This window comes from Carcharodon carcharias, chromosome 13 (genome assembly GCF_017639515.1).
Source record: "Carcharodon carcharias isolate sCarCar2 chromosome 13, sCarCar2.pri, whole genome shotgun sequence".
Lineage (NCBI taxonomy): Eukaryota > Metazoa > Chordata > Chondrichthyes > Lamniformes > Lamnidae > Carcharodon > Carcharodon carcharias.
The window spans coordinates 33,934,471-33,959,283 of NC_054479.1; the positions used below are offsets into that span (position 1 = coordinate 33,934,471).

The 24,813-nt window shown below is 43.2% G+C and overlaps 1 protein-coding gene across 1 annotated transcript in view; it reads left to right on the top strand.

Moving 5' to 3' along the window:
* The window catches only part of LOC121286026 (leucine-rich repeat-containing protein 43-like), a 76,317-nt gene that overhangs the window by 48,744 nt on the left and 2,760 nt on the right, over positions 1 to 24,813 (top strand). The window contains exons 8-12 of the mRNA XM_041203047.1: positions 1,043 to 1,233; positions 6,067 to 6,202; positions 13,194 to 13,333; positions 13,832 to 13,912; positions 14,697 to 14,921. Of these exons, the coding sequence (XP_041058981.1) occupies positions 1,043 to 1,233; positions 6,067 to 6,202; positions 13,194 to 13,333; positions 13,832 to 13,912; positions 14,697 to 14,921 (773 nt within the window). The remainder of the gene's footprint in view (positions 1 to 1,042; positions 1,234 to 6,066; positions 6,203 to 13,193; positions 13,334 to 13,831; positions 13,913 to 14,696; positions 14,922 to 24,813) is intronic.

A 24,813-nucleotide genomic window follows, 5' to 3' on the forward strand; every position in this document is an offset into this window, starting at 1 on the left:
GCTGTGGCTCAGTTAAAGCCTGCTGAAGAGTAAAAGAGGTTCCTTAACCCCTAATGGTCCTAACTATTCCAGCAGGAATTAAGTTGAGAAAATTCCGCCTAAGGTATCTGAGTAGATAAGATAGGGCTCACATTAGTTCCATAATAGCAGGAGGCCTTGTGGTGTAGTGGTTAGCGTCCCTATCTTTGAGCTGTAAGCTTTGGGTTCAAGTCCCACGCCATGACTTGATGGCCACGGGAGGTGTGTTTGTGGCATAGCCAAGCACGTTGGTTGTCAGCCCTATAAATCCTTCCGATACACCTATGGCAGGTGATGAGAACAGGAGAGTTTCTTGGTCAGCTAGAACCATGTGGTAGCTGCAGCACAACAGCCTCCCCATGGTAAAAGACTCTATGCGCAAGTTCTTGCCATGGGCTCCGTGGCAAACGTCTTCCTCCTTTGAGAGATTGCTAGAGATAGAGTTTCCACAATGAGGCCCCCTTGTAGCCTAAAAGCTTTTTTAGCAGCTGCCCGCAGGATAGACTGAGAAAGTAGGAACTTACCATGTGTAACAAACCTGTTAAATCAGTATTTGAGCACAGCATACATAACAGGGTTGGCCACATGAACAATCAGGATGCCAGGCAAATTAAATAAATGTGAAGGCTAAAAGAAAAATATAAAAAGATGGAAACTGCTAGAAAGCATCTTGAAACATTTACTGTGTTAAAGGCACTATATAAATGGAAATTATTGAAATGCACAGGTATTCCATTAGCGTAAGAAAAAGAAAGACAAATTAGCATTCTTAGTATAACATTTGGATCAATGCTATTGCATTCAAAACATCAATTTACATTTTTTCCTTCAGATACTAACATTTCTGGCAATTACTGTTTTGATTTTAGTTAAATGTTTTGGTATTTTTCCCCTAATTTGTAAAGCAGTTTGTTTTGATTTACCATTCATGTAATAACAGCAAAGTGAGTTCAGTCTCTAAGCTGGGGCACTGCATTTTATTTTGTTTTTCTGTTTTTTCCACCCATTGCCTGTCTTGCTCCAGATTTTTTTGTTCCTGTCAGTCAGATAACAATCGATATCGGAAAAGTTACAGGTATTCCCAAGCCCATTGACCCTCTGGAGGAGCTACCAGAATTTCCAATTATCAAGAGAAGTTACTTTGTGACATATGAGTTCCTTGGATATCCCGAAATCCCCCATAGATTGAATGAACCAGACAGAAAAGATGAACTGGTGAGTCTCAGTCAGGTGTTTCTGGAGAATCAAATATCTCTTTTTCAATTTTTCATCTGCTGTTCTTGAATTCTATATGAGATTCCCCAAAGAACAATTTGGTTACTAACCATTGTCACTATTGACTGAGAGTGCAATGGTCTCATATAAAAGAGTGAGAACAATGAACTATGTTGAATGCAGGAAGAACTGCTATCTTGATCAGATTTAGGACACGACCAGTTGCTGTATTTCGCAAGGTTCAATCAATTGCACATTACTTGTTGCAGGAATGCAATCATAGATAGATAGAAAGACTTTATAATTGTATAATGCCTTTTACAACTTTAGGACAAGCCAAAGCACTTCACAGCCACTTAAATGCTTTTGAAGTGCAATCACTGTTGTAGGGAAAGGTCGTGGTGCTCCCATGGTAGTGGGGGAAATGAATGTTTAAGGTGGTGGATGGGGTGGTGATCAAGCAGGCTGCTTTGTCTTGGATAGTGCTTAGCTTCTTGTGTGTGTTGTTGGAGTTGCACTCATCCAAGCAAGTGACTTATGCTTTATAGATGAAGAAAGACTTTGGTGAAATGCTGCTTCAATTAAATATTGGGATCACAGAAGCCATTGTCTTCAGTTCCCATGCAAAGTCATTCCCTTGCCATTAACTCCATACGTCTTCCTAGCAACTGCCTGAGGCTGAATCAGACTATTTGCAACTTTGGTGTCATCTTTAACTCCAAGATGAGCTTCCAACCACACATCTGTATCATTACTAAGACCACCTTTTTCCACCTTGTAATATCTCCCAACATTGACGTTAACTCACTTCATTTTCATCTGCTGATGAAACCTTCATCTATGCCTTTGTTACTTCTAAACTTAATTATTCTAATACACTTCTGACTGGCCTCCTATAGTCTACCATCTGTAAACTTGAGGTCATTTGAAACTCTACTGCCCTAACTCACACCATGTCCCATCACCCATCTTTCCTGTGTTTGCTGAACTGCATGGCTCCCAGTTAATAAATGCCTCAATTTTAAAATTCTTATCTTAGTTTTCACTATCACCCTTCACTATTTCTATAATCTCCTACAGCACTACAGCTGTCTAGATCTCTAGATCAAGACTAACCTCTTGAGCACGTCCAATGTTAATCACTTTAGTTTGGTAGCTGTGTCTTCAGCTCCCTAGTTCCTGAGCTCTGGAATTCCACCCCCCCATCGCCGCCACACCCCCCACCCACCCCCCCCCCCCCACCCCACCCCCCATCACCACCACCACCATCGCCCCCATACCTTTGCCTCTCTCTCTTCCCCTCTTTCCTCCTTTAAATTGCTCTTTAAAGCTATGTCATTAGATAACCAACTCTGATCTCTTTGATCAAGAATTGGTCGTCAGGCCTAACATCTCCTCTGTGGCTCAGTGTCAAATTTTGTTCCGTAATACATCTGTAAAGTGCTTTGAGGCATTTTATTATGTTAAAGGCACTGTATAAATCAAAGTTATTGTTGTCATGGAACACTTATGTCCATCTAAGGAGGTTGAAGGGGCTTGGGTTCAATGTCTTATTGGAAAATCTGTGAAGAAATATCTTACTACTGCTCAGATCTGTATGGGGCTTGTTAAAAGGGGGAGAAGGTGGTATACAGATATACAGGAAGGGGTGCTTCCTTTATTAAAATATGTTTGTCAAACCTTTCCACATTTTTTTACAAGATATAGCAAAACTCCACTAATATTATCCATTCACACCATCAAGTCATTTACGTGTGATACAATTGCCCTGAGAGTCCTCAACATCGAATCCGAACCCCATGAAGTCTCATGGCATCAGGTGAAACATGGGCGAGGAAACCTCCTGCTGATTATCACGAACTGCCCTCCTTCAGCTGATGAATTAGTGCTCCTCCATGTTGAACATCACTTGGAGGAAGCACTGAAGGTGGCAAAAGTGCAGAATGTACTCTGGGTGGGGTATTTCAATGTCCATCACCAAGAATGGCTCAGTAGCACTACCATTGACCGAGCTGGCTGAGTCCTAGATGACCTAGCTGCTAGATTGGGTCTGCAGCAGGTGGTGAGGGAACCAACAAGAGGGAAAAACATACTTGATCTCATCCTCACCAACCTGCCTGCCGCAGATGCATCTGTCCAAGACAGTATCAGTAGGTATGACTATCGCAAAGTCGTGGAGACAAAGTCCGGCCTTCACATTGAGGATACCCTCCATTGTGTTGTGTGGCACTACCACCGTGCTAAATGGGATAGATTTCATAAAGATCTAGCAACTCAATACTGGACATCCATGAGGTGCTGTGGCCATCAACAGCAGCAGAATTGTACTCAACCACAATCTGTAACCCCATGGCCTAGCATATTCCCCACTCTACCATTACCATCAAGCAGGGGATCAACCCGGATTCAATGAAGAGTGCAGGAGGGCATGCCAAGAGCAACACCAGGCATACCTAAAAATGAGGTGTCAACCTGATGAAGCTATAAGACAGGACTACTTGTATAAACAGCAAGTGATAGACAGAGCTAAGCAATCCCACAACCAACGGATCAGACATAAGCTCTGCAGTCCTGCCACATCCAGTCGTGTATGGTAGTGGACAATTAAACAACTTACTGGAGGAGGAGGCTCTACAAATATCCTCATCCTCAAAGATGAAGGAGCCCAGCACATCAGTGCAAAAGATAAGGTGGAAACATTTGCAACAATCTTCAGCCAGAAGTGCCAAGTGGATGGTCCATCTCAGCCTCCTCTGGAGGTCCCCCAGCATTATAGATGCCAGTCTTCAGCCAATTCTATTCACTCCATGTGATATCAAGAAACAGCTGAAAGCACTGGATACCGCAAAGCCTTAGCAATAACTTGCTCACTGATGCCCAGTTTGGGTTCTGCCAGGGCCACTTAGCACCTGACCTCATTACAGCTTTCGTTCAAACTCGGACAAAAGAGCCAAACTCCCAAGGTAAGGTGAGTGACTGCCCTTGACATCAAGGCTGCATTTGATTGAGTGTGGCATCAAGGAGCCCTAGCAAAACTAGACTCAATGGGAATCAGGGGAAAAACTCTGTACTGGTTGGAGTCACACCTAGTACAAAGGAAGATGGTTGTGGTCGTTGGAGGTCAGCCACCTCGGCTCCAGGACATCACTACAGGAGTTCCTCAGGGTAGTGTCCTCGGCCCAACCATCTTCAGCTGCTTCATCATAAGGTCAGAAGTGGGGATGTTCATTGATGATTGCACAATGTTCAGCACCATTCAGATATCTGAGTCTCTTCAGATACCAAAGCAGTCCATGTCCAAATGCAGCAAGACCTGGACAATATCCAGGCCTGGGCTGACAAGTGGCAAGTAACATTCATGCCACACAATTGTCAGGCAATGACCATCTCCAACAAGAGAGAATCTAACCATAGCCCCTTGATGTGCAATGGCATTACTATCACTGAATCCCCCACTATCAACATCCTGGGGGTTATCATTGACCAATTGGCACAAATCAGGAGTGTAATGGAATGCTCTCCACTTGCCTGGATGAGTGCAGCTCCCATAACATCAAGGACAAAGCAGCCCGCTTGATTGACACACCCACAAACATTCAATCCCCCCACTGCCGAGGCAGCAGTGTAGACCATCTACAAGATGCATAGCAGGAGTTCACCAAGGCTTCTTAAGCAGCACTTTCCAAACCCACTACCATCTAGATGGGCAAGGGCAGCAGATAGATGGGAACACCACCACCTGGTAGTTCCCCTCCAAGTCACTCACCGTCCTGACTTGGAAATATATCACCGTTCCTTCACTGTTGCTGGATCAAAGTCCTGGAACTTCCTTCCTAACAGCACTGTGGGTTTACCCACACCACATGACTGCAGCAGTTCAAGAAGGCAGCTCACCACCACCTTCTCGAGGGCAACTAGGGATGGGCAATAAATATAAGCTGGTTTAAGGTGGTGGGGGGAGAGAAGTGGGGGTGTGGGGGAGAAGTGGGGGGGTGGTGTGGTTGTAGGGACAAGCAAGCAGTGATAGGAGCAGATAATCAAAAGATGTCACAGACTGATTATCTGTGACATCTTTTGTCTGTGACATCTTTTGATTATCTGCTCCTATCACTGCTTGCTTGTCCCTACAACCACACCACCCCTCCCCCCCCACTCTCTTCCCCCCCCCCCAACCTTAAACCAACTTATATTTCACCCCTTTCCTAAGATTCACTCAGATCTGTTGAAGGGTCATGAGGACTCGAAACGTCAACTCTTTTCTTCTCCGCCGATGCTGCCAGACCTGCTGAGTTTTTCCAGGTAATTCTGTTTTTGTTTTCAATTTCCAGCATCTGCAGTTTTTTGTTTTTATGGGCAATAAATGCTGGCCCAGACAGCGACGCCCACATCCTGTGAATGAGTAATTTTTTAAAATGGAAATTTGGCTCTTCCTCTTCAAACAAAAGAAGTTTCGTAAACCACATGTTGATGGAGGCAGAAACATTTTAGACTCCAGGGTATGAAAAACCTTTGAGACTCCTAATCTCAATTTACCTCCAATTAAACAAAAATCTTGATTGAGATTGTGGAAACAAAATTAAACAGTCTTTAATAATGGTTTAAAGTGCTTTAGTAAAAATCAGCTTTCTGCTTTGCAATTATTAATTAGTGAGTAATTTTAAAGAGGGGATCTTAGTTAGTATGTATCCCTTCTAAAAGGCAGCCCAAAAGAGTTACGATCGAGACAAAAGAGTGGGAATAATAATTATAAATGTCTGTAATTGATTTTTAAAATGGGCCTTAATGGTTAGCCTCTTCCTTTTAATTTTTTAAAAAAAAAAACATTTTCCATAGGTTGACATACAAAGTGAAACACCCGTTAATGGCACGTTAAGTGAAAAAGACACATCTTCACCACAAGTAATCCATACTCCGGTTCTTGATAATGCCGCTGACACTGCACCCATTGAAAGCAAGCAAGCTTTTCAAGGTAAAATGTATTCAGTTAAATTAGTGTATAATTTCCTGACACATTTAATATAAGTTTTGCTGTCATCCTATTTAAACATTCTGCCTTGATCTAATTCAGGGGTTATTGGATTTGAAAAGCCAGAAGAATTGTGCATCATTTGCGCTACAAAGCTGCAAAACTTGTTTACATAGAATTAATGCATGAAATAAAAAACTCACCCAGTCTCCTTGAGCCTTCACATATCTTTCCATATCTAACGCTGTCAACAAAACTCTTTATTATCTTTCCTCTCATATGCTTATCCAGCTTCACTTTAAATGCAGCAATGTTGTGATTGTTATTGTAATGGCCTTATTTTTCATAGTCCTGATTTTTATGTGCATGAAAATAAAGTTAGTAATCCCACATACCCCATCCACCAACCAGGGTCCAATTTTGTACTTGATTAAAAGGTGATAATTATGCTTGGATTTAATGATATAAATATTTGAGGCTCTCTCAAAGTGCCATTGAATCTCTATTTAACTGAAAATGTGCAGATCTTGATTACGATTGTGGAAACAAAATTAAATAAGGGAAAGTAAAGCACAAATTTCTCTCTAAGTACCTCCTTTCAGAGAACAACTCAAATATAAGTGTCTAATAACTTCATTTGTGAATGGTGAAATGAAGCACTTGGATGTGACTTACAAAATTTCATCATATGCTGTAAGCAACAAAACGGATTTACCAAACACAAGAATCTGTCATGAAAAACATTGCCACTTTAAAAGATACTTGTCTTGCGTAAGAAAGAAGGGAAAGGTTTTGGATTTATGTAGTGCTTTTCATACCCTCAGATGTCTCAAAGTGCTCCACAGCCAATGAAATACTTCTGAATTGTCATCACTTGAAGGGTAGAGATTCACAGCTGCCATTTTGCACACAGCAGAAAGCCACTCAATCAGCAATGAGATGTTAGCCTCTCTATGGGAGTGATGGTTGAGAAATAAATGTAGTCCAGGACACAAGGAGAGGAGATACCCTGCTATTCTTCAAATGGTGCTTCTACATCTATCTTTAAATTCTCAGCCAAAAAACTGTGCTTGTGACAATGCAACTCTTCCACATTTCCTATTACTGCGCTGAAAGTGTCACCTAGATTATTAAAAACAAAAACAGAATTACCTGGAAAAACTCAGCAGGTCTGGCAGCATCGGCGGAGAAGAAAAGAGTTGACGTTTCGAGTCCTCATGACCCTTCGACAGAACTTGCATTCGAGTCCAAGAAAGAGTTGAAATTTCAACTCTTTCTTGGACTCGAACGCAAGTTCTGTCGAAGGGTCATGAGGACTCGAAACGTCAACTCTTTTCTTCTCCGCCGATGCTGCCAGACCTGCTGAGTTTTTCCAGGTAATTCTGTTTTTGTTTTGGATTTCCAGCATCCGCAGTTTTTTTGTTTTTATCACCTAGATTATTGTTTGGGTTTTGAAATGTAATCAGTTTACATGTCACATATGGCTTTCTGTAGTCATGTGAAAATGCCATGAGGTCTGTCTCCATCTCCAGGCAGTTCAATAAATCCTCACAAAGACAGACACTGGAGAAGCACTGCTGTCCTTAAACATGAAACATGATGTCAAGAAGTGGAAATAAAACAGATTTTTGAATCCTGCAAACACTGCAGAGAAGACACACAGAGCCCAGACACATGGGAATGTTCAAATCTGCAAAAAAAAAAGCGGCTGAAAAAGGACAAAGGAAAAGCAAATATTGACTGGTCAGCAAGTAAAATTCTGGCTGTTGAGAAGACACAGCTCAGAAAGGCACACAGAAAAGTTCCAATCTGCAGAAAATTTCTGACAAAGGAACAGCAAACACATGCCAAAAGCTGCAAGTAAATACTGGGGAAGTGAACATGGCAAACTTTGTAAACTTTCTTATGTCACCTCCAGTATTGCAACACGTGGCAGAATTGGCAGTTTTTCCACTTGCAGTGACAAAACTGTAAGATTGCAACAGATTTCATTAACAAGCCAGAACCGATTAACACCGCTGGGGCGAGGCTGCTACAAAGGGTTAAGGTTAGGTTAGAAAGAGGATGAATGATCTCCTCCATTCCACCAGGATGTCACTCTTCTCATCAGTCTCAACTCTCACACACACAAGCCCATCACACATCCACAGGGATCTCACTCACTGCCAGTGCAAGGGACATCACCATTCACTCTCTCACACACACCTTCATCTGCCCTGCAGATCGTGTCCTCACCTTGAGCATAGCACCACTCAACACCCACAGACATGCCAGGCATCCTTCTCATCTGGCCTGGCAGGTGTCCTGCTTACACTCTCTCCATCTGTATTCATGCAGGACAAGCTGGCACACAACAAAAGTGAGAGGTCCTCAATGACTTTGAAAATAGAGTATTCCAGCTGGTCAGCAACAATCTGGACCGTTCCTATGCTGATGGTGAGGTCAGTGGTGCTCAACCAAGTGAGGATCCAACATTGCAACATCCATCAGACAACCATTTTGTGAGTGAGTTCCTCTGTTCCACAGTTCCCTGCCATGCACTAATTAATTTTTCGCAGGCACATCTGGGAAGCATCCAAGGGGGTCCACGAGCCAGGTCTTCAACTCAAGCCCCGAAGACACCTCGGGAGATGAATCTGATGACACCTTAATTGAAGAGCTGTCACAGCACTCACCCACACCCTCCACCAGTGCAGAGACATACATCATCCTCAGTGGGACCTAGTTCTAAAGTAGCTTTAGGGTCACAATCTATTGAGCACATCACACTGTCTGATCCACAGCAGGCAGAGGGAAGGACTTCCCAGGTTTAAGGCAATCAGAGGATTGCTGGAGGCCAAAATCTGCTGAGTCTGAGTCAGATGAGGAGCCTCTGGACTCAGTCATACCTCATTTGCTAGATCTGCAAAGGCATACTCAGGAACATCAGGAAGGGATGTCCACTGCACTCCTCAGATTTCAAGGTATGATTGAGGAGTCCATCCACCTTCAGTCCGAGGTGATAGTGCCGGCATGCCAAAGCACCGAGTTAAAACTGGTAGGAATTTGGCCGCCATGGAGACCTTGGTCCAGGGCATCGGTCCTGCGTTGCTGCGCAGGCTGAACTCCATTGCTGATGCCATAGTTGGCCTCCAACAGTATCAGTGTGAGAGGGGTGCAGGGCAACTCCCCCTCAAGGAGTCAGCCAAGGGCTGTTGGGCACCCATAGGGAGGAGGACCAGCACCTCAACACCCCGGGGCCATCCACCCAGGTGACTCCGGGAATGTCCAGCCGATCCAAAACCCCTCTTCCTGTGGCACCCCCCCCACCCCCCAACCCTCCCACCTTGCAGCTCCAGCTCAACAGTCCGAGGAGGACTCTCAAAACAGGTCAGAACCCTCCAGTTGTCAGCCCTCCAGAGGACGCTCATCAAGGTCATCAGCAGTCAGCAGGCTGCATCCACCTCCACTGTGGATGATGGGGGAGCACCATGACATAGCAGCAGTGATAGAAAGGTTAAGAAGATGATGCAGGTTGCACAGCCTAGACCTGGATGTTAATCACTTGTACATGATGTTCACTATTGTCAACAAGCTCCCAAGAGTGTCTCCTTGCCTATGGCTCCTTGTTATATTGAGCAGCATTCATGTCATTCAGATGTGAAATCTTTTGATTCCAGCACAAGATAAAGGCAGGTGTCTCGGTCCCAAGCCTCTTCCCTGTGCTTTGTGCAACCTTCAGTTCTAAGTGATGGTCCAACCTCACATTCACTGGACACATGGACACGGTGATGCCTGCACCTTGATGGTGCTTGTCATTGCTGCCAGAATGATGTGGGCAGGCATCACAGAGTTCTCGTCATTCTCTCTTTGTGCTCTCAGCACCTTTTAAGGAGGAGCTGGCCCCCATCTCTTCAGCATCTGTGACTGTGTGCACCTGAAGTGGTCAGGTGCTGAAGGCAGACAAAGGATCAGGTGCATTTAAAGTTTCACAGCTGCATCTCCATGATGTAACCCTGATCATGGAGCACAAACAAGTTGTCCTCAGCCAGACGGGAGTCAGACATTCACAGAGGCTTTGTGAAGGTCTATGGAGTGTCCTCACTGCATGTCATCGTCATCCTCCTGGAATCGAGCATCTATTAGGGCCTCCACTGCGTCTCCATGACATGAGCCTGAGCACTAACGGTATGTGCGCTGCCATCAGCCACACAGGAGTCAAACGTTCACAGAGGCAAGGTGAGGATGCCAGGACTGTTCTCACTGCATCTCGTCATCATCCTCCATAAACCTTGCGGGAATGAGGGCCTCCGGAGCATGCCTGCCTCGTCCGACCAGTGCGATGGCCTCATTGCCGGCATCCTCACCTTCAAGGGCTTCATCATCATCATCATCATCCCCTTGGACAACCTCCTCATGGGAGGAGATGTGCAGCTCTGCCATCTCCTTCTCGGCCAGATCCTTCCCACATTGCAGTGCCAGGTTGTGGATCATGCAGCAAGCAATGATGACCTGTGACACCCTCGGTGTACTGTATTGCAGTGTTCCACTGGCCCTTTCGAGGCAGCAGAACCTCATTTTCAAAATGTCTATCATTTGCTCCACCAAGGTCCAGTTCGTGGCATGAGCCTCATTTTACTGTCACTCTGCTGCAGTCTGAGGCTGCCGCATGGGTGTCATCAGCCACGTCCTCTGTGGGTGGCCCTTGTCCCCAAGGAGCCAACCCTGCAGCCTCTGTGGACCCTGGAAGATGTCAGGGGTCTGAGACATGCTAAGGATGTAGGAATCGTGGACACTCGCTGGGAATCATGTGCAGACCTGTGAGATGCGTTTGTTGTGGTCGCAGACCAACTGAACATTCAGCAAGTGGAAGCCCTTGTGGTTGATATAGTTGACAGCTTGTTGCCATGGAGATCTAAGCACCATGTGAGTGCAGTCGATGGCACCCTGCACCTGTGGGGAAACAGAGATCCCAGCGCTCTAGCTTCCTGGCTTTCCTGATCCCAGGCGAAATGCACAAAATTCTGTGCCTTCGCGAAGTTGGCATCCGTGACCTGGGCACATTTGTGCGTGGAGGCTTACGAGATCTCGCAGAAGTCACCTGTGGAGTCTTGGATGGAGCCACTGGCATAAAAATTAAACGTTGTTGTCACTTTCACGGCCACTGGCATTGGATGCCCTTCATGCCCCTGTGGTGCCAAATCCTGCAGCAGGTGGCATATGTGACTGACCAGTTCCCTGGACATGCACAGTCTTCGTCTACACTGGTTCTCAATCACCTGCAGGAATGACAAACAACTTTTATAGGTTCTGCATCTAGCGAAGCACCTATGAGCGACAGTTCTCTGTGGATCTTTAGCTGCCTACGCAGCAGACCCTGCCGCTCCTTCAACTTGAGGGAGGTGATCCTCCCTTTGCCAAGCCAGGCACCTCCACCGCGCTGCTCTTCTTCTTCTCTGTTCCCTGTAAACCATGAGGCATACCACTAACTCACCAGACTCCATGATCCTAATGGTGGTGTCCTGCAGGATCAAAGAGAGAGATGTGTGGATTAGCATGAGTGTACTAAGAGCCTCTCTTTGTTAAATCTGAAGGCCCCTTTACATATGCAAGAGTGCTGGCCACCACTTGGATGGCCATTGTGTAGTGTGCTTCATAGCTGTCTGAAAACCCACCTCTGTCCCACTCCACTTGACCGATTGGCAGCAGCTTTGTCCATTGGACTGCTTGCTGTGCTCTCAGCTCAGGCGCAGGCATCCTCCTAACCCACACTGCAAGGCTGCGCTGTTAACTTGAACCATGATGGATACTGGTCCAAACCTTAATAAAGACATTGCAGGGGGCTGAGAGTGCCTCCACCAGTGATAGCACCCTGGCCACCTTTCACAATGGGATTGTACAGCTTGCCCAGTCGGCAATTGTTCTGCTGCCCTCTAAAACGCAGCCTGCGCCTGAGGGGGTGAAACGTTCTGGAGCATTTGGTGGCACTTTTATGCTTCTGTGTTGCTTGAGTGGGCAGAAAAGCTTCAGAGGCCTGACTGTAAGCATGTCAGCAGAGTTGCAGCTGAACAGCCTCAGCTGTAGAATACTCACAAGCTTTTCCAAGTGTGTGGCCGTTTCCCTCACCTCCCCACTGCGCCCCCCCCCCCCCCCCCCCCCCCCCCCCCCACAAACCCCAACCCTCCCCCCCCCACCCCACCCCGCCATGTGCTTGTGCACTTCCTACAGTCTATGCTGCCTTGAGAGCCTTTCATTTTACTGTAGGACAACCACATGAGAGAATATCAATTTTTTGGGATTGGAGTTTGAATATAATAATGAAGAAGATGAAATTTGAAGCAAGGGACAGGCTACATAGAAGTATCGCTGCTGTTGATTCTGTGATGTGGATAATGTCGCGAATTTGCAACAACTCAAAAGACAATCGCTCTAAGTTTAATAAAAGATATAATAAGTTCAGGCCAAGTGCAAAAGCTGTATAAATAATTGAGCTGTTCAATTAAAAGTATGCTGAAGTTGAACTCAAAAGTTTTGGGTGCCTTAAATGACACTTGGAAGAGAAAAAACAGAGATTCAGTTTTATCCCCAGTAAAAATGTCAACATTATTGTTCACTCCACTGTAGCCCTTGCGTTTAACAGAGATTAATGAATTCCAAACTAAGTCAAGCTAAACTTTCCAGCAAAATGGGACATACTTTATGAAAACGTGGTACAGCGCAGACCATGAGATCAATGTCATCCATATTTCTTTCTATCCCATCTCTTCAATCTGTTCCATTGAATTCACTCTATTTGAATTTTCTCCATTTTTAGTTCACCATTATTTTCTGTTCATAAGCTTGAATATTTCAGCTCGTAACTCTTCCTTCCTCACCTTAAACAATATTGTTCTGCTGCCCTTTTCGAATGCCCAACACAATTTCCTACACTTCTATTATGTAAAGCGATAGGAAACAAGTTTTTGCGGACAGGAAAATAAACTACAATTTTTTTTTACTTTAATTTTTCCTTCAGTGTTTACTCACAAGTTACCTCAAAAACCATGGGGAGATCCTATTATATATAACTATACCAAGATGCATCTGGTGAGAGAACTGTATGCGCTCAAGCAATTGCTACAAAATGGTCTGACAGTAACTATAATCGAAGAAAAGGTAGGTTTTGTTTAGAGCTATCAGCTGCTAATTCTGTTATATCACTAATTTGATATTTGCTGAAACAATGTGATTTACTTTTTATTTTGATTTCTACAAACATAATCATGGCCTGAATAATCAAGGAATGAAACTCCAGATCTCAAATTTTGTGCTCAAAATCCACCAGTGGGGTTGAGGATGTTCAACCCATTATGCCTTATAGAAAATTGTAGGGAGAAAGCTCAAACAAAAAAAGTGTTGGGAAAATCTCAAATTTACACTCAGAGCAAAGATCATTTAAGACTGTTAATTTTTGTTTTATGAATGGGGCTGAGAGGCATTCTGTAGATCAGGCATCAGCTCAATGTACTTTTGAAGAACATTAAAATCTTGTGGATTTTTGTAACTTTTGCATTTCATTCTCTGTTTGCTTTAGATATATCATAACTCCTCAGGTTGAACATTTTGTTAAGTGATCATTTTATTTTGAGATTAAAATCTTGCTTGTTTCAATAGATCCTTTCGTGGCCAATCGAGACAGAGGATGACAAAATTTCAGAAACTTCCACGAAAAGGAAATATAAAGATTCTGCAAAGGTGGTAGCAATGCACATGCAAAGCTATATCATAAGAGAAAATTAAAAGGTTTCATCATATCTTAAAGCAGGTCATTCATTCCTTCAACCAGATGAAATAATACCCCATTATGCACTTTGATAACTTTTCTTAAATAGAAATCCTCTAACTGTTAAGGAAGTATTGCTCTTTGATATCATAATCACAGGGACCCAATGTTTCTCACTACAGCGACGGAGATTGAGGGGCGACTTGATAGACGTTTACAAAATTATGAGTGGCATGGACAGAGTAGATAGTCAGAAGCTTCTTTCCAGGGTGGAAGAGTCAATTACTAGGGGACATAGATTTAAGGTGAGAGGAGAAAACTATAAAGGTGATGCGCGGGGCAAGTTTTTTACACAGAGGGTAGTGAGTGTCTGGAATTCGCTGCCAGAAGAGGTGGTGGAAGCAGGTACGATAGTGGTGCTTAAGAAGCAGCTTGACAAATACATGAATAGGATGGGAGTATAGGGATACGGACCCCGGAAGTGCAAAATGTTTTAGTTGATGGGCAATACGATCGGTGCAGGCTTGGAGGGCTGAAGGGCCTGTTCCTGTGCTGTACTTTTCTTTGTTTTAAATTGGGCAAAGACCCTTGGATTTGGCCAGTGATGTTAGTCATAGTCTCAAAGCTATCAGTTCATCAATTTTTGTGCCAACCTAAAATGGCAGTCACTAAATAGTAGTGTTAAAATGTTTGTTGTTTGTTGGTGTTTGCAAGTGTTGATTTGGCTATAATGTATATTTTTTGAGGAGGAATTAGGGAACCAAACACAGCGGCAAGGATACAAACGGCAAAGACAACATCAAGGATAAAAAAAAGCCACCTGTTTCACTTCAAAGTGATCCACCAATTCAGAAAATACTAGGAGATTACCATATTGATCTGTACTCCATTGTAACCGGAAATCACTTCTTTGAGATGGTTTGTGATTTAGGAGTTCCCAAAATTGAGGAAAAAGTGAAATCACCAACGCCAGACATTAAGGTACTATACAAATATCTACATCTAAAATAAGAGCTAAATGGCATATTAATTTGTAACCACGTCTACACAGTTAAAATTGTGAGCCAATATTACATTAATTTAACAACATGAACCTTTTAACAAAAGAGATTAAAAGCACGAGAGAATAAAATTATTTTGTTAAATGTACTGATAATTATTTATTGTAAAGTCTGTTTTAATTGTGATTAATTGCCTAACTATAAAGGCAGAAATGAAGCTTTCATACTGAAATATGCTAAAGGCCTATTGCCATTAGATAACTGATGTGGCTTGAATAAGTGTACATTTATTGTCTCATAGCTCAGAGAATGTCTACAGGATATTGTTTCCTCACTCTTTTGTTGTACCAAAGGTGTTAGATATGCAGCACTTGGAGTAGAATATCATGACGGCTATCTCCAGGTTTATTAAAGTTTAAGGAGCATAATATTAATATTATAATTAGTTTACATGATTCTTTATCCTGAAAGTTTGCTAAATCATTTCATTGTAATTAGGGCTGGATTCCCTATTTCAAGACAATAGTCCAGTGAGGCAAAACTTCTGTCTGCATCTCCAAATCCACCGTGACCCATTTCCCTAGGCCAGGGTCATCTGATGCTGGTTATGGGCACCTGACAGGATTTCTATTATGAGGAGGAGCCCACTATAGTATTATTGGAATATATTGCCTCCTCCCCACACCTTATCTGACATGAAAAGATCATTAAACTTCTTGCAGAACTGAGTTGCTATGCAGGGTATTGGAGATGGTACTTACTGCCTTGTTCACTTACTTCCACGATATCTGTGGAATTATCTCAGATGGCACCTGCCCTGCACCCTGAACAGGGCTCTCCATACGCAACAATCTGCTGACACCTCTGTAAAGTTATAAGCTCTGCAATCCGAAATAGATCACTCAGACATTGCAGCATGATTATCAATCCTGTAGATCAACAGAAACAGTTCCTGTTGGCACTTGGTTCTTTAAGTTGCAAATAAATCTTATAGCTGTGCACCATTTTCTGTCCAAGTGGCAAGTTCCCAATTGTAGGTGGAAATACCACTGGCGGCATACTTTGCAAATATGCCAGGGCCAACACCTGTTTAGTTAGATGGGTCCTGTCATTCACACTTCCAACAGCAATCAAACAGGAAGACCTAGAATAGACTCATACTTGTTAAAAGAGCTTAATGTTTCAATCGTGGGAACACAGAAGCAGGAGTAGGACATTCAGCCCACTGAGCCTGTTCTGCCATTCTCTGTTTTACTTGTTCATGGGATGTGGGCATCACTGACTAGGCCAGCATTTATTATCCATCCCTAATTTCCCTTGAGAACGGTAATTAGAACACAGTTGATCTGTATCTTAACTCCATTTACCCTCATAGGAACATAAGGAGTAGGCCATTTAGCTCCTTCAGCCTGTTTCAACAGATTATGGTTTATCTGTAACCTAATTTACCTGTCTTTGTTAGCCAAAGGTATTAAGGGACATTGGGCAAAAACCTATCAACCTCATGGCTCACTGGTTTCCTGCTGTTCTCTTCCCCTGTTGTTAATACTGATGTAAAGTAATTATTCAATATATCCATCATTTCCTTATTTTCAGTTGCAATATCACCGTTATCAGTTTTCAATGGGCCCACATTGCTCCTGACTACCCTTTTCCTAATATAATTGCATCCTCCTTTAATTTGTATCTTTTGATACCCTTACCTTATAAAAATCTGTTGGGCAGAATTTTATGATGCCGTTTTGGCAGAGGCGGGGCCGTAAAATGCGACGAGCCATTCAAAAGTCCATTGACTTTGGCGGGACTGTAAAATCTTGCCGGTTTAAAATTATGTCCATTGTTTTCAGCCTGGAAAATTTCAATTGGTCCTGGCATCCTCTGCCTTTTGCAGGAGAGAGTTCCAGATTTCCACTATCCTTTGTGTGGCAAGGTGCTTCCTGATTTCACTTCTGAATGACTTAGCTCTAATTTTGATTTCCCTTGGGAAATCCAGGCTCTGTGGATTACCCTGCCAAAGCAAATAGTTCCTCTGTATCTACCCTTTGTCAAATTAAACAGATCAGTTCATCATCTCTCCACCTTCTAAACTCAAGTGAGTACAAGCCAAGTTTATACAACATGTTCTGCTAATTTAACTCTTTAAGCCCTGGTATAACACTGGTAAATCTGGTGCTATAACTTAATATTGCAGCCACTGTGAAATTAAGGTCAACATTCCGTTAGTCTTTTTGATTACTTTTTGTAACTGTGCAGTAGTTTTTACTGATTTGTGTACCTGGGCATCCAAATACTTTTGCCCTTCCACAGTTCCTGGCCTGTGGTCATTAAGAGAATATTCCAATTTGTTTTTCTTGGATCTAAAGAGAATGACCTTACACTTTTCCACATTGAACTCCATTTGCCATAGTTTTGCTCACTTACTGAATCTATCTCTGTCCATTTGTAACTTCACACTCACACCTACACAAGGGTCAGATTTTCATCACTCAAGTATATTAAAAGATACAGATCAATGGTAGGTAAATGGCTTTTGAGAAACAGATCTCTATCCCCTATATTCAAACCAATTACCAACCCATGTCACAAGGTTATCTTTAATTCCTTGTGCTTTAATTTTTGCCAACCTAACTAGAGAAAGGTGTTATGAGGAGGTCATAGTTCACCCTTGAGAGACACATAACTTTGGTAGAAAGAAACAATAATGCTTTCAAGTAGCTTTGATTTTTGTTGTAGGCAACAAGCAGAAAATCACTGTGGCACTTATAATGGCTTGATATTAACCTTCTGGTGTTAAGAAGCTATACATGTCCATAATTCCTCTTTAGGAGACTAAAAAAGAAAAAATTGCAAAGAAAAAAGGTGACAATTCAAAATCTAGGAAAGACTCGGGGGCAGGTACAAAAAATAAATCAAAAGCCACACCGGATAAGAGTAAGTGCAGTAATTATCTTAGTTCCTCATGTGATATCCATGCTTTACTTGGTCAGTTGTTTTGTACCCAGTGTTTAATCAGTTAGAATTAATTCTGACCATATTATTTCCAAGACATTTTGCCTGTTATTTAATAACGAAGCAAAAATCATGCTAAAATAATGAATTAGTGAAAATGTTGATGCTAATGTGCTCAGAAATCACAATGGGTATTGGCCTTTGGCATCTGATAGCAACACCTGGAATTGACTTTGAAAAAGAAACAAAATGAATAAGGCAATGAACCAGGTAAAGGAAGAGAAGCTGGCATTGGGAAGGCTGTACAGATCAAAAAAGAAAAGGAGGCATCCCATGAGTACAACATAAATCCAATTCTGCTTATTTCCAAATAGAAGTTGAAAACTCACCAATAATGTCTGAAGTCTTCTGAGAACAGTAGAATGCATTAAATGTGCAGGAGGTACGCAAAGTCTGTCTTTAGCAAAAAAGAAGGATTGGGTGTCACATTTTTCTGGTTGATTCAAATTGGGAACTTAACCACACTGATTTGATGAAATGTGGATCTAAAAGGATCTTACAAAAAAAAAATCACCATTTCCAATATTACAATTTGAACTAATTACACCGCACAATTACATTTTTCTTAGTGATTCTAGTACCATCTTGGATTGCTGTTCCAGCTAAATTTGTAGCTGTATAAATAAAATTTATAACATAAGTACCACCAACACATCAAGCATTAAAAAAGTCATTCAGCAATAACCTATAAAATGAGTAATTTAATATGAGAAACTCATGCCACAAGTTTTTGTCAGCAAGTCCTGCTCTTCTATCTGTAGTCTGGTCCTTCAGCTCTATGTTAGGCCCAGTAGGAACAATAGACTTGAGGATTTTATGTTCCTGTGGTCAAATTATAAGTGTGTGTGAGGTGTAGGACTATTACGGGAAGTGTCATTTTCACCACAAATCCATACGATACTAAGCACATGGCACATGAACCAGTGTTAGCGATAACAAGCTTACAAAAAAATTACACAGAACATCAAAATACAGAAAGAAGTGGCAGGAAAAACTTAAAAATAACTGACATTTTTACTCAGAACTTTATATAGTTTATGTACTAAATAACCTTTCTAAATATATTGATCGGGGGAGGATTTTTACGTTAAGTGAGCTGAGGTATGGTGGGGTAGGTGAGGGATATGATGTGGCATCATATCCTTCCTTAGCATCTTCCAAACCAGTGACCTCTACCACCTAGAAGGACAAGGACAGCAGGTGCATGGGAACACCATCACCTGCAAGTTACCCTCCAAGCCACTCACCACCCTGACTTGGAACTACATCGTAGTTCCTTCACTGTCGCTGGGTCAAAATCCTGGAACTCCCTTCCTAACAGCATTGTGGGTGTTCCTGCATGATATGGACTGCAGTGGTTCAAAGATGCAGCTCATCACCACCTTCTCAAAGGTAATTAGGGATGGGCAATTAATGCTGGCCCAGCCAGTGACACCCACATCTCATGAAAGAATAAAAAAATTTAGAACCAGAGAGGGACGTTTGTGAATCGTTCTAGGGCTGAGGTCAGATATTGTACCTGGAGTTAATTGGCCAGTCAGGGCCAGTCGCTAATAAGTGACATCTTCTGATGAGTTTCAAAGTCCTGATCAATAGAGACCTGATGGTGGGAACACCTCCCTGATGCTGAGCTACACCAATGACAGTTTCAACAAAAGCTGTAAATCTACCACAGGAAGTAAGATCTCTTTAATAATCATGTAAATAACAAAGAAAAAAGACTTTAGGGTGGAAAGAATAAACAAAGAAATACTTGCATTATAAACAAGTGTTGCTAAACCACTGTGGGAAATAGAGCAAAAATGTATATTGCATAATATCACACAAATCTTAATGAATTTTTCTGAAGTTACTGATAAATATTACAAATATTTCAACCATGAAGCCCCTATCGTTCAGTATCAATACTACATGTAAACTTTGTGCCCCATGCTAATCACATGATATACAACTTCAGTAAATTTGTTGTACCATAGAGATGAGTTAATCCCTGTTACATTAGGCTGTTAATTGGACCACAGAAACATCAGAAACTGCTGTGATGAGCAATCACATGTGAGGTTAACTAATGTGCTATGAAAGTAATATTATTGTAGATGTGGTTGTTAAAGTTCCAGGCTTAGAAATTAGATTTCACTGTGCCCATTTATCAGGCTTAAAGTGGGTTTTAAGTATACAATATGGCAGGAAAATGATAGCTTCATACAGCACAGGAGGCCATTCAGGCCATGTTTCTATGCCAGCTCACTGAAAGAGCCATATGATTACTCCCAGTCCCTTGCTCTATATTTATTGTGTTATGGATGGGAGGGGGTTGATTTAAACAGTGCTAATTTCTCCTCTCATCACACATCAGTAAAGAGAAATGTGTTTCGATTTGTTTCTCTCCTTATAAGTGGTGGTGTACTTCCCACCCCCTCAGTTTTGGTACAACAAAATTTTCTATTAATAACCTCACAGTAAACTCAAGATAGGATGAACTCAGAGGGTTAATTTATTTGCACACACTCAAAATATGGGCGGAGGTTTGCAACATTGCCTCCTTTCATTCATATAGTAAAAGAGGGATAGAGAAAAGAAAGATTTACAGTGCAGAGACCACAGAGAAAAGAAATATTGTTTCAAGTGGGTTTCAGAGTCCAGAGTCAAAGATCAATGAGATATTCCTTCATGGAGGTTGGCAGGTTGAAAGCTGATGCTGTATAATTCCGGCGGGGTTGACTTCACACAATGAAATAGGCACGGGGAGATCACAGAATCATACAGTGCAGAAGAGGCCCTTCAGCCCATCAAGATTGCACCAACACGTGAGAAATACCTGACTTACCTACCTAATCCCATTTACCAGCACTTGGCTCATAGCCTTGAATGTTATGACATGCCAAGTGCTTTTCCAGGTACTTTTTAAAGGATGTGAGGCAACCGGCATCCACCACCCTCCCAGGCAGCGCATTCCAGACTGTCATCACCCTCTGGGTAAAAAAGTTTTTCCTCACATTCCCCTAAACCTCCTGCCTCTCACCTTGAACTTGTGTCCCCTCATGACTGACCCTTCAACTAAGGGGAACAGCTGCTCCCTATCTGCTCTGTCTATGCCCCTCATAATCTTGTACACTTCGATCAGGTCTCTCCTCAGTCTGCTCTGCTCCAATGAAAACAACCCACGTCTATCCAGCCTCTCTTCAGGCAACATCCTGGTGAATCTCCTCTGCACCCCCTCCAGTGCAATCACATTCTTCCTATAATGTGGCGACCAGAACTGCACACAGCACTCCACCTGTGGCCTCACCAAGGTTCTATACAGCTCCAACATGATCTCCCTACTTTTGTAATCTATGCCTCGATTGATAAAGCCCCTCTGCCTTCAGAGATCTATGGACACACATGCCAAGGTCCCTTTGTTCCTCAGAACTTCCTAGTGTCATGCCATTCATTGAATACTTCCTTGTCAAATTACTCCTTCCAAAGTGCATCATCTCACACTTTTCAGTGTTAAATTCCATCTGCCACTTATCTGCCCATTTGACCATTCCGTCTATAACTTCCTATAGCCCAAGACACTCAACCTCACTGTTAACCACCCGGCCAATCTTTGTGTCATCCGCAAACTTACTAATCCTGCCCCCCACGTAGTCATCTATGTCGTTTATATAAATGATGGATAAAAGGGGACCCAGCACAGACCCCTCTGGACACTGGCTTCCAGTCACTAAAGTAGCCTTCTGTCCTCACCCTCTGTCTCCTACAACCAAGCCAATTTTGAATCCACCTCATCAAATTACCCTGTATCCCATGTGCATTTGCCTTCTTTATAAGTCTCCCATTTGGGACCTTGTCAAAGGCTTTGCTGAAATCTATATAAACTACATCAACTGCACTACCCTCATCTACACACCTGGTCACCTCCTCAAAAAATTCAGTCAAATTTGTTAGGCATGACCTCCCTCTGACAAAGCCATGCTGACTATCCTTGATCAAACCTTGCCTCGCCAAGTGGTGATAGATTAACTCCTTCAGAATTTTCTCCAATAGTTTCCCCTACCACTGACATGAGACTCACAGGTCTGTAGTTCCCTGGTTTATCTCTACAACCCTTCTTAAATAGTGGAACCACACTAGCTGTTCTCCAGTCCTCTGGCACCTCCCCCGTGGTCAGAGTGGAATTAAAAATTCGGGTCAGAGCCCCTGCGATCTCTTCCCTTGCCTTCCTCAGCAGTCTGGGACACAAATCATCCAGACCTGGAGATTTGTCCACTTTCAAGCCTGCCAACACCTCCAATGCCTTGTCACTCCCTGTATCAATTTGCTCAAGAACCTAGCAGTCTCTCTCCCCGAATTCCATACCTTCATCCTCATTCTCTTGGGTGAAGACAAATGTGAAGTATTTGTTCAACACTCTACCGATGTCCTCTGGCTCCACCCAATGATTGCCCCCTTGGTCCCTAATGGGCCCTACTCTTTCCCTAGTTATCCTCTTCCCATTGATACACTTGTAGAATATCTTGGGATTTTCCCTACTTTTACCAGCCAGAGCTTTCTCATATCCTCTTTTTGCTCTCCTAATTGCTTTCTTAAGCTCCACCCTGCACTTTCTGTATTCCACCTAATGCCTCCGCTGATTTGCTCCCCTTGTCCCTGCTCTCTTTTCCTTTTCATCGTATCCTGAATATCTCTGGTCATCCATGGTTCTCTGGGCTTGTTACTCCCTCCTATCATCCTAGAGGGAACATGTTGAGCCTGTACCCTCCCCATTTCCTTCTTGAACGCCTCCCACTGCTCTTCTGTAGATTTTCCCACAAGTAGCTGTTCCCAGTCTACCTTGGCCAGATCATGCCTTATTTTACCAAAATCTGCTCTCCCCCAATCCAAAACATTTTTTGCAATTTGTCTATTTCTTTGTCCATAACAAGCTTAAATTGTACCATGTTGTGGTCACTATCACTAAAATGCTCCCCTACCACCACCTCAGCCACCTGTTCTAGAAAGAAGCCACCAGGCTTCATTCCCCAGAATTAGGTCCAGCAATGCGCCGTCCCTTGTTGGACCCTCTACATATTGACCTAAAAAGTTCTCCGGTACACATTTCAAGAAATCCACTCCATCCAAGCTCTTAACACTATCTCTATCCCAATTAATATAATTACCCTATTATTGTTTTTCCACACCTCTGCAAATTGTGCACGTATTTGCTCCTCAATTTCCCACTGACTATCTGGGGGTCTATAATAAACACCTAATAATGTGGCTGCCCCTTTTTTATTCCTAAACTCTACCCACAAAGCTTCATTCGATGGCCCCTCCAAGATATCATCTCTCCTTACTGCAGTAACTGACTCCTTAACTAATAATGCAATGCCTCCTCCTGTTTTACCCCCTCCCCTGTCTCGCCTGAAGATTCTATATCCCGGAATGTTGAGCTGCCAATCCTGCCCCTCGCTCAACCACGTCTCTGTGATGGCTATATCACAATTCCACGTGTCACTCCTCGCCCTTAACTCATCCATTTTATCTGTAATACTCCTGGCATTAAAGTAGAGGCCATCCAGCCTTGCCTTACTTCATTGAAACTTAATGCAGCTGTACTCCCTCTGACTTGATTGTTTTAGTGCATTATTATATGTCCCTATTCTGCTAACATTCTGTGTCCCCTCCCCCTGCCGAATTAGTTTAAACTCCTCCCAACGTCACTAGCAAACCGGCCCACAAGGATGTTAGTCCTGCTCTGGTTCAGATATAGACCATCCCGCTTCTCACCTTCCCCAGAAAAGGTCCCAGTGATCCAAAAACCCTCCCTCCTGCACCAACTCTTAAGCCATGTATTCATCTGCACTATTCTCCTATTTCTGTGCTCACTAGCACGTGACACTGGGTGTAATCCAGAGATTACAACCTGAGAGGTCCTGCTTTTTAGTCTAATGCCTAACTCCCTGAATTCTTGATGCAAGACCTCATCCCTCTTTCTACCTATGTCACTGGTACCAACATGTACCATGATCTCTGCCTTATCACCCTCCCTCTTGAGGATGCCCTGCAGCCGTTCAGTGACATCCCGGACTCTGGCATCCTGGAGTCCTGTGGAGACGGCCACAGTAGCACCTGTCTGTTCCCCTGACTATAGAAACCCCTATTACTTTTGCTCTTCCTCTCTTCCTCCCCTCCTGTACAGACAGGCTGCTTGTGGTGCCAGAAGGTTGGCTCTGTCTGCGCTTCCTGGAGGAACCAGTGCCCTCATCAGCCTCCAAAATGAAATACCGATTTGCAAGCGGGACCCCAGGGGACTCCTGAACTACCTGCCTGTTTCTTTTGGACTGCCTGGTGGTCACCCATTCCCTTCCTTCCTCAAGCCCCTTCAGCTGCGGTGTAACCACCTCTCTTAACGTGCTATCCATGATGCTCTCAGACTCATGGATGCTCCAGTCTCCCCAGCCGCCATTCCAGCTCTGAAACCCAAGCTTCCAGAAGCTGCAGCTGGACACACTTGCTGCACACATGCTGGTCCTGGGCACTGGAAATGTTTCTGGCTTCCCACATGGAGCACGAGGAGCACACCATGGCCTTGAGCTCTCTTGCCATGACTTATCCCTTTAAATTAAACCTTTTAAGTCAATTACTCTAGGGCCCTTCTTTCCTGATCCTCGTTACTACAGAATATACAAACTATAAACCACAAAAATATCTTAAACTATAAGCAATAGAAGTAGTAAATGCTTACCCGACCTTACCCACTACTTACCAATCATTCCTCTCCCTTGTAGCCTCTACTGCTGCAGCAAGAAAAGACCACTCTCTGAAGATTTAAGAAGTTGGATAGCAAAGAAAAAATGCAGAGCATCTCTTCCCCTCTGCACTGAATTCCTGCTGTG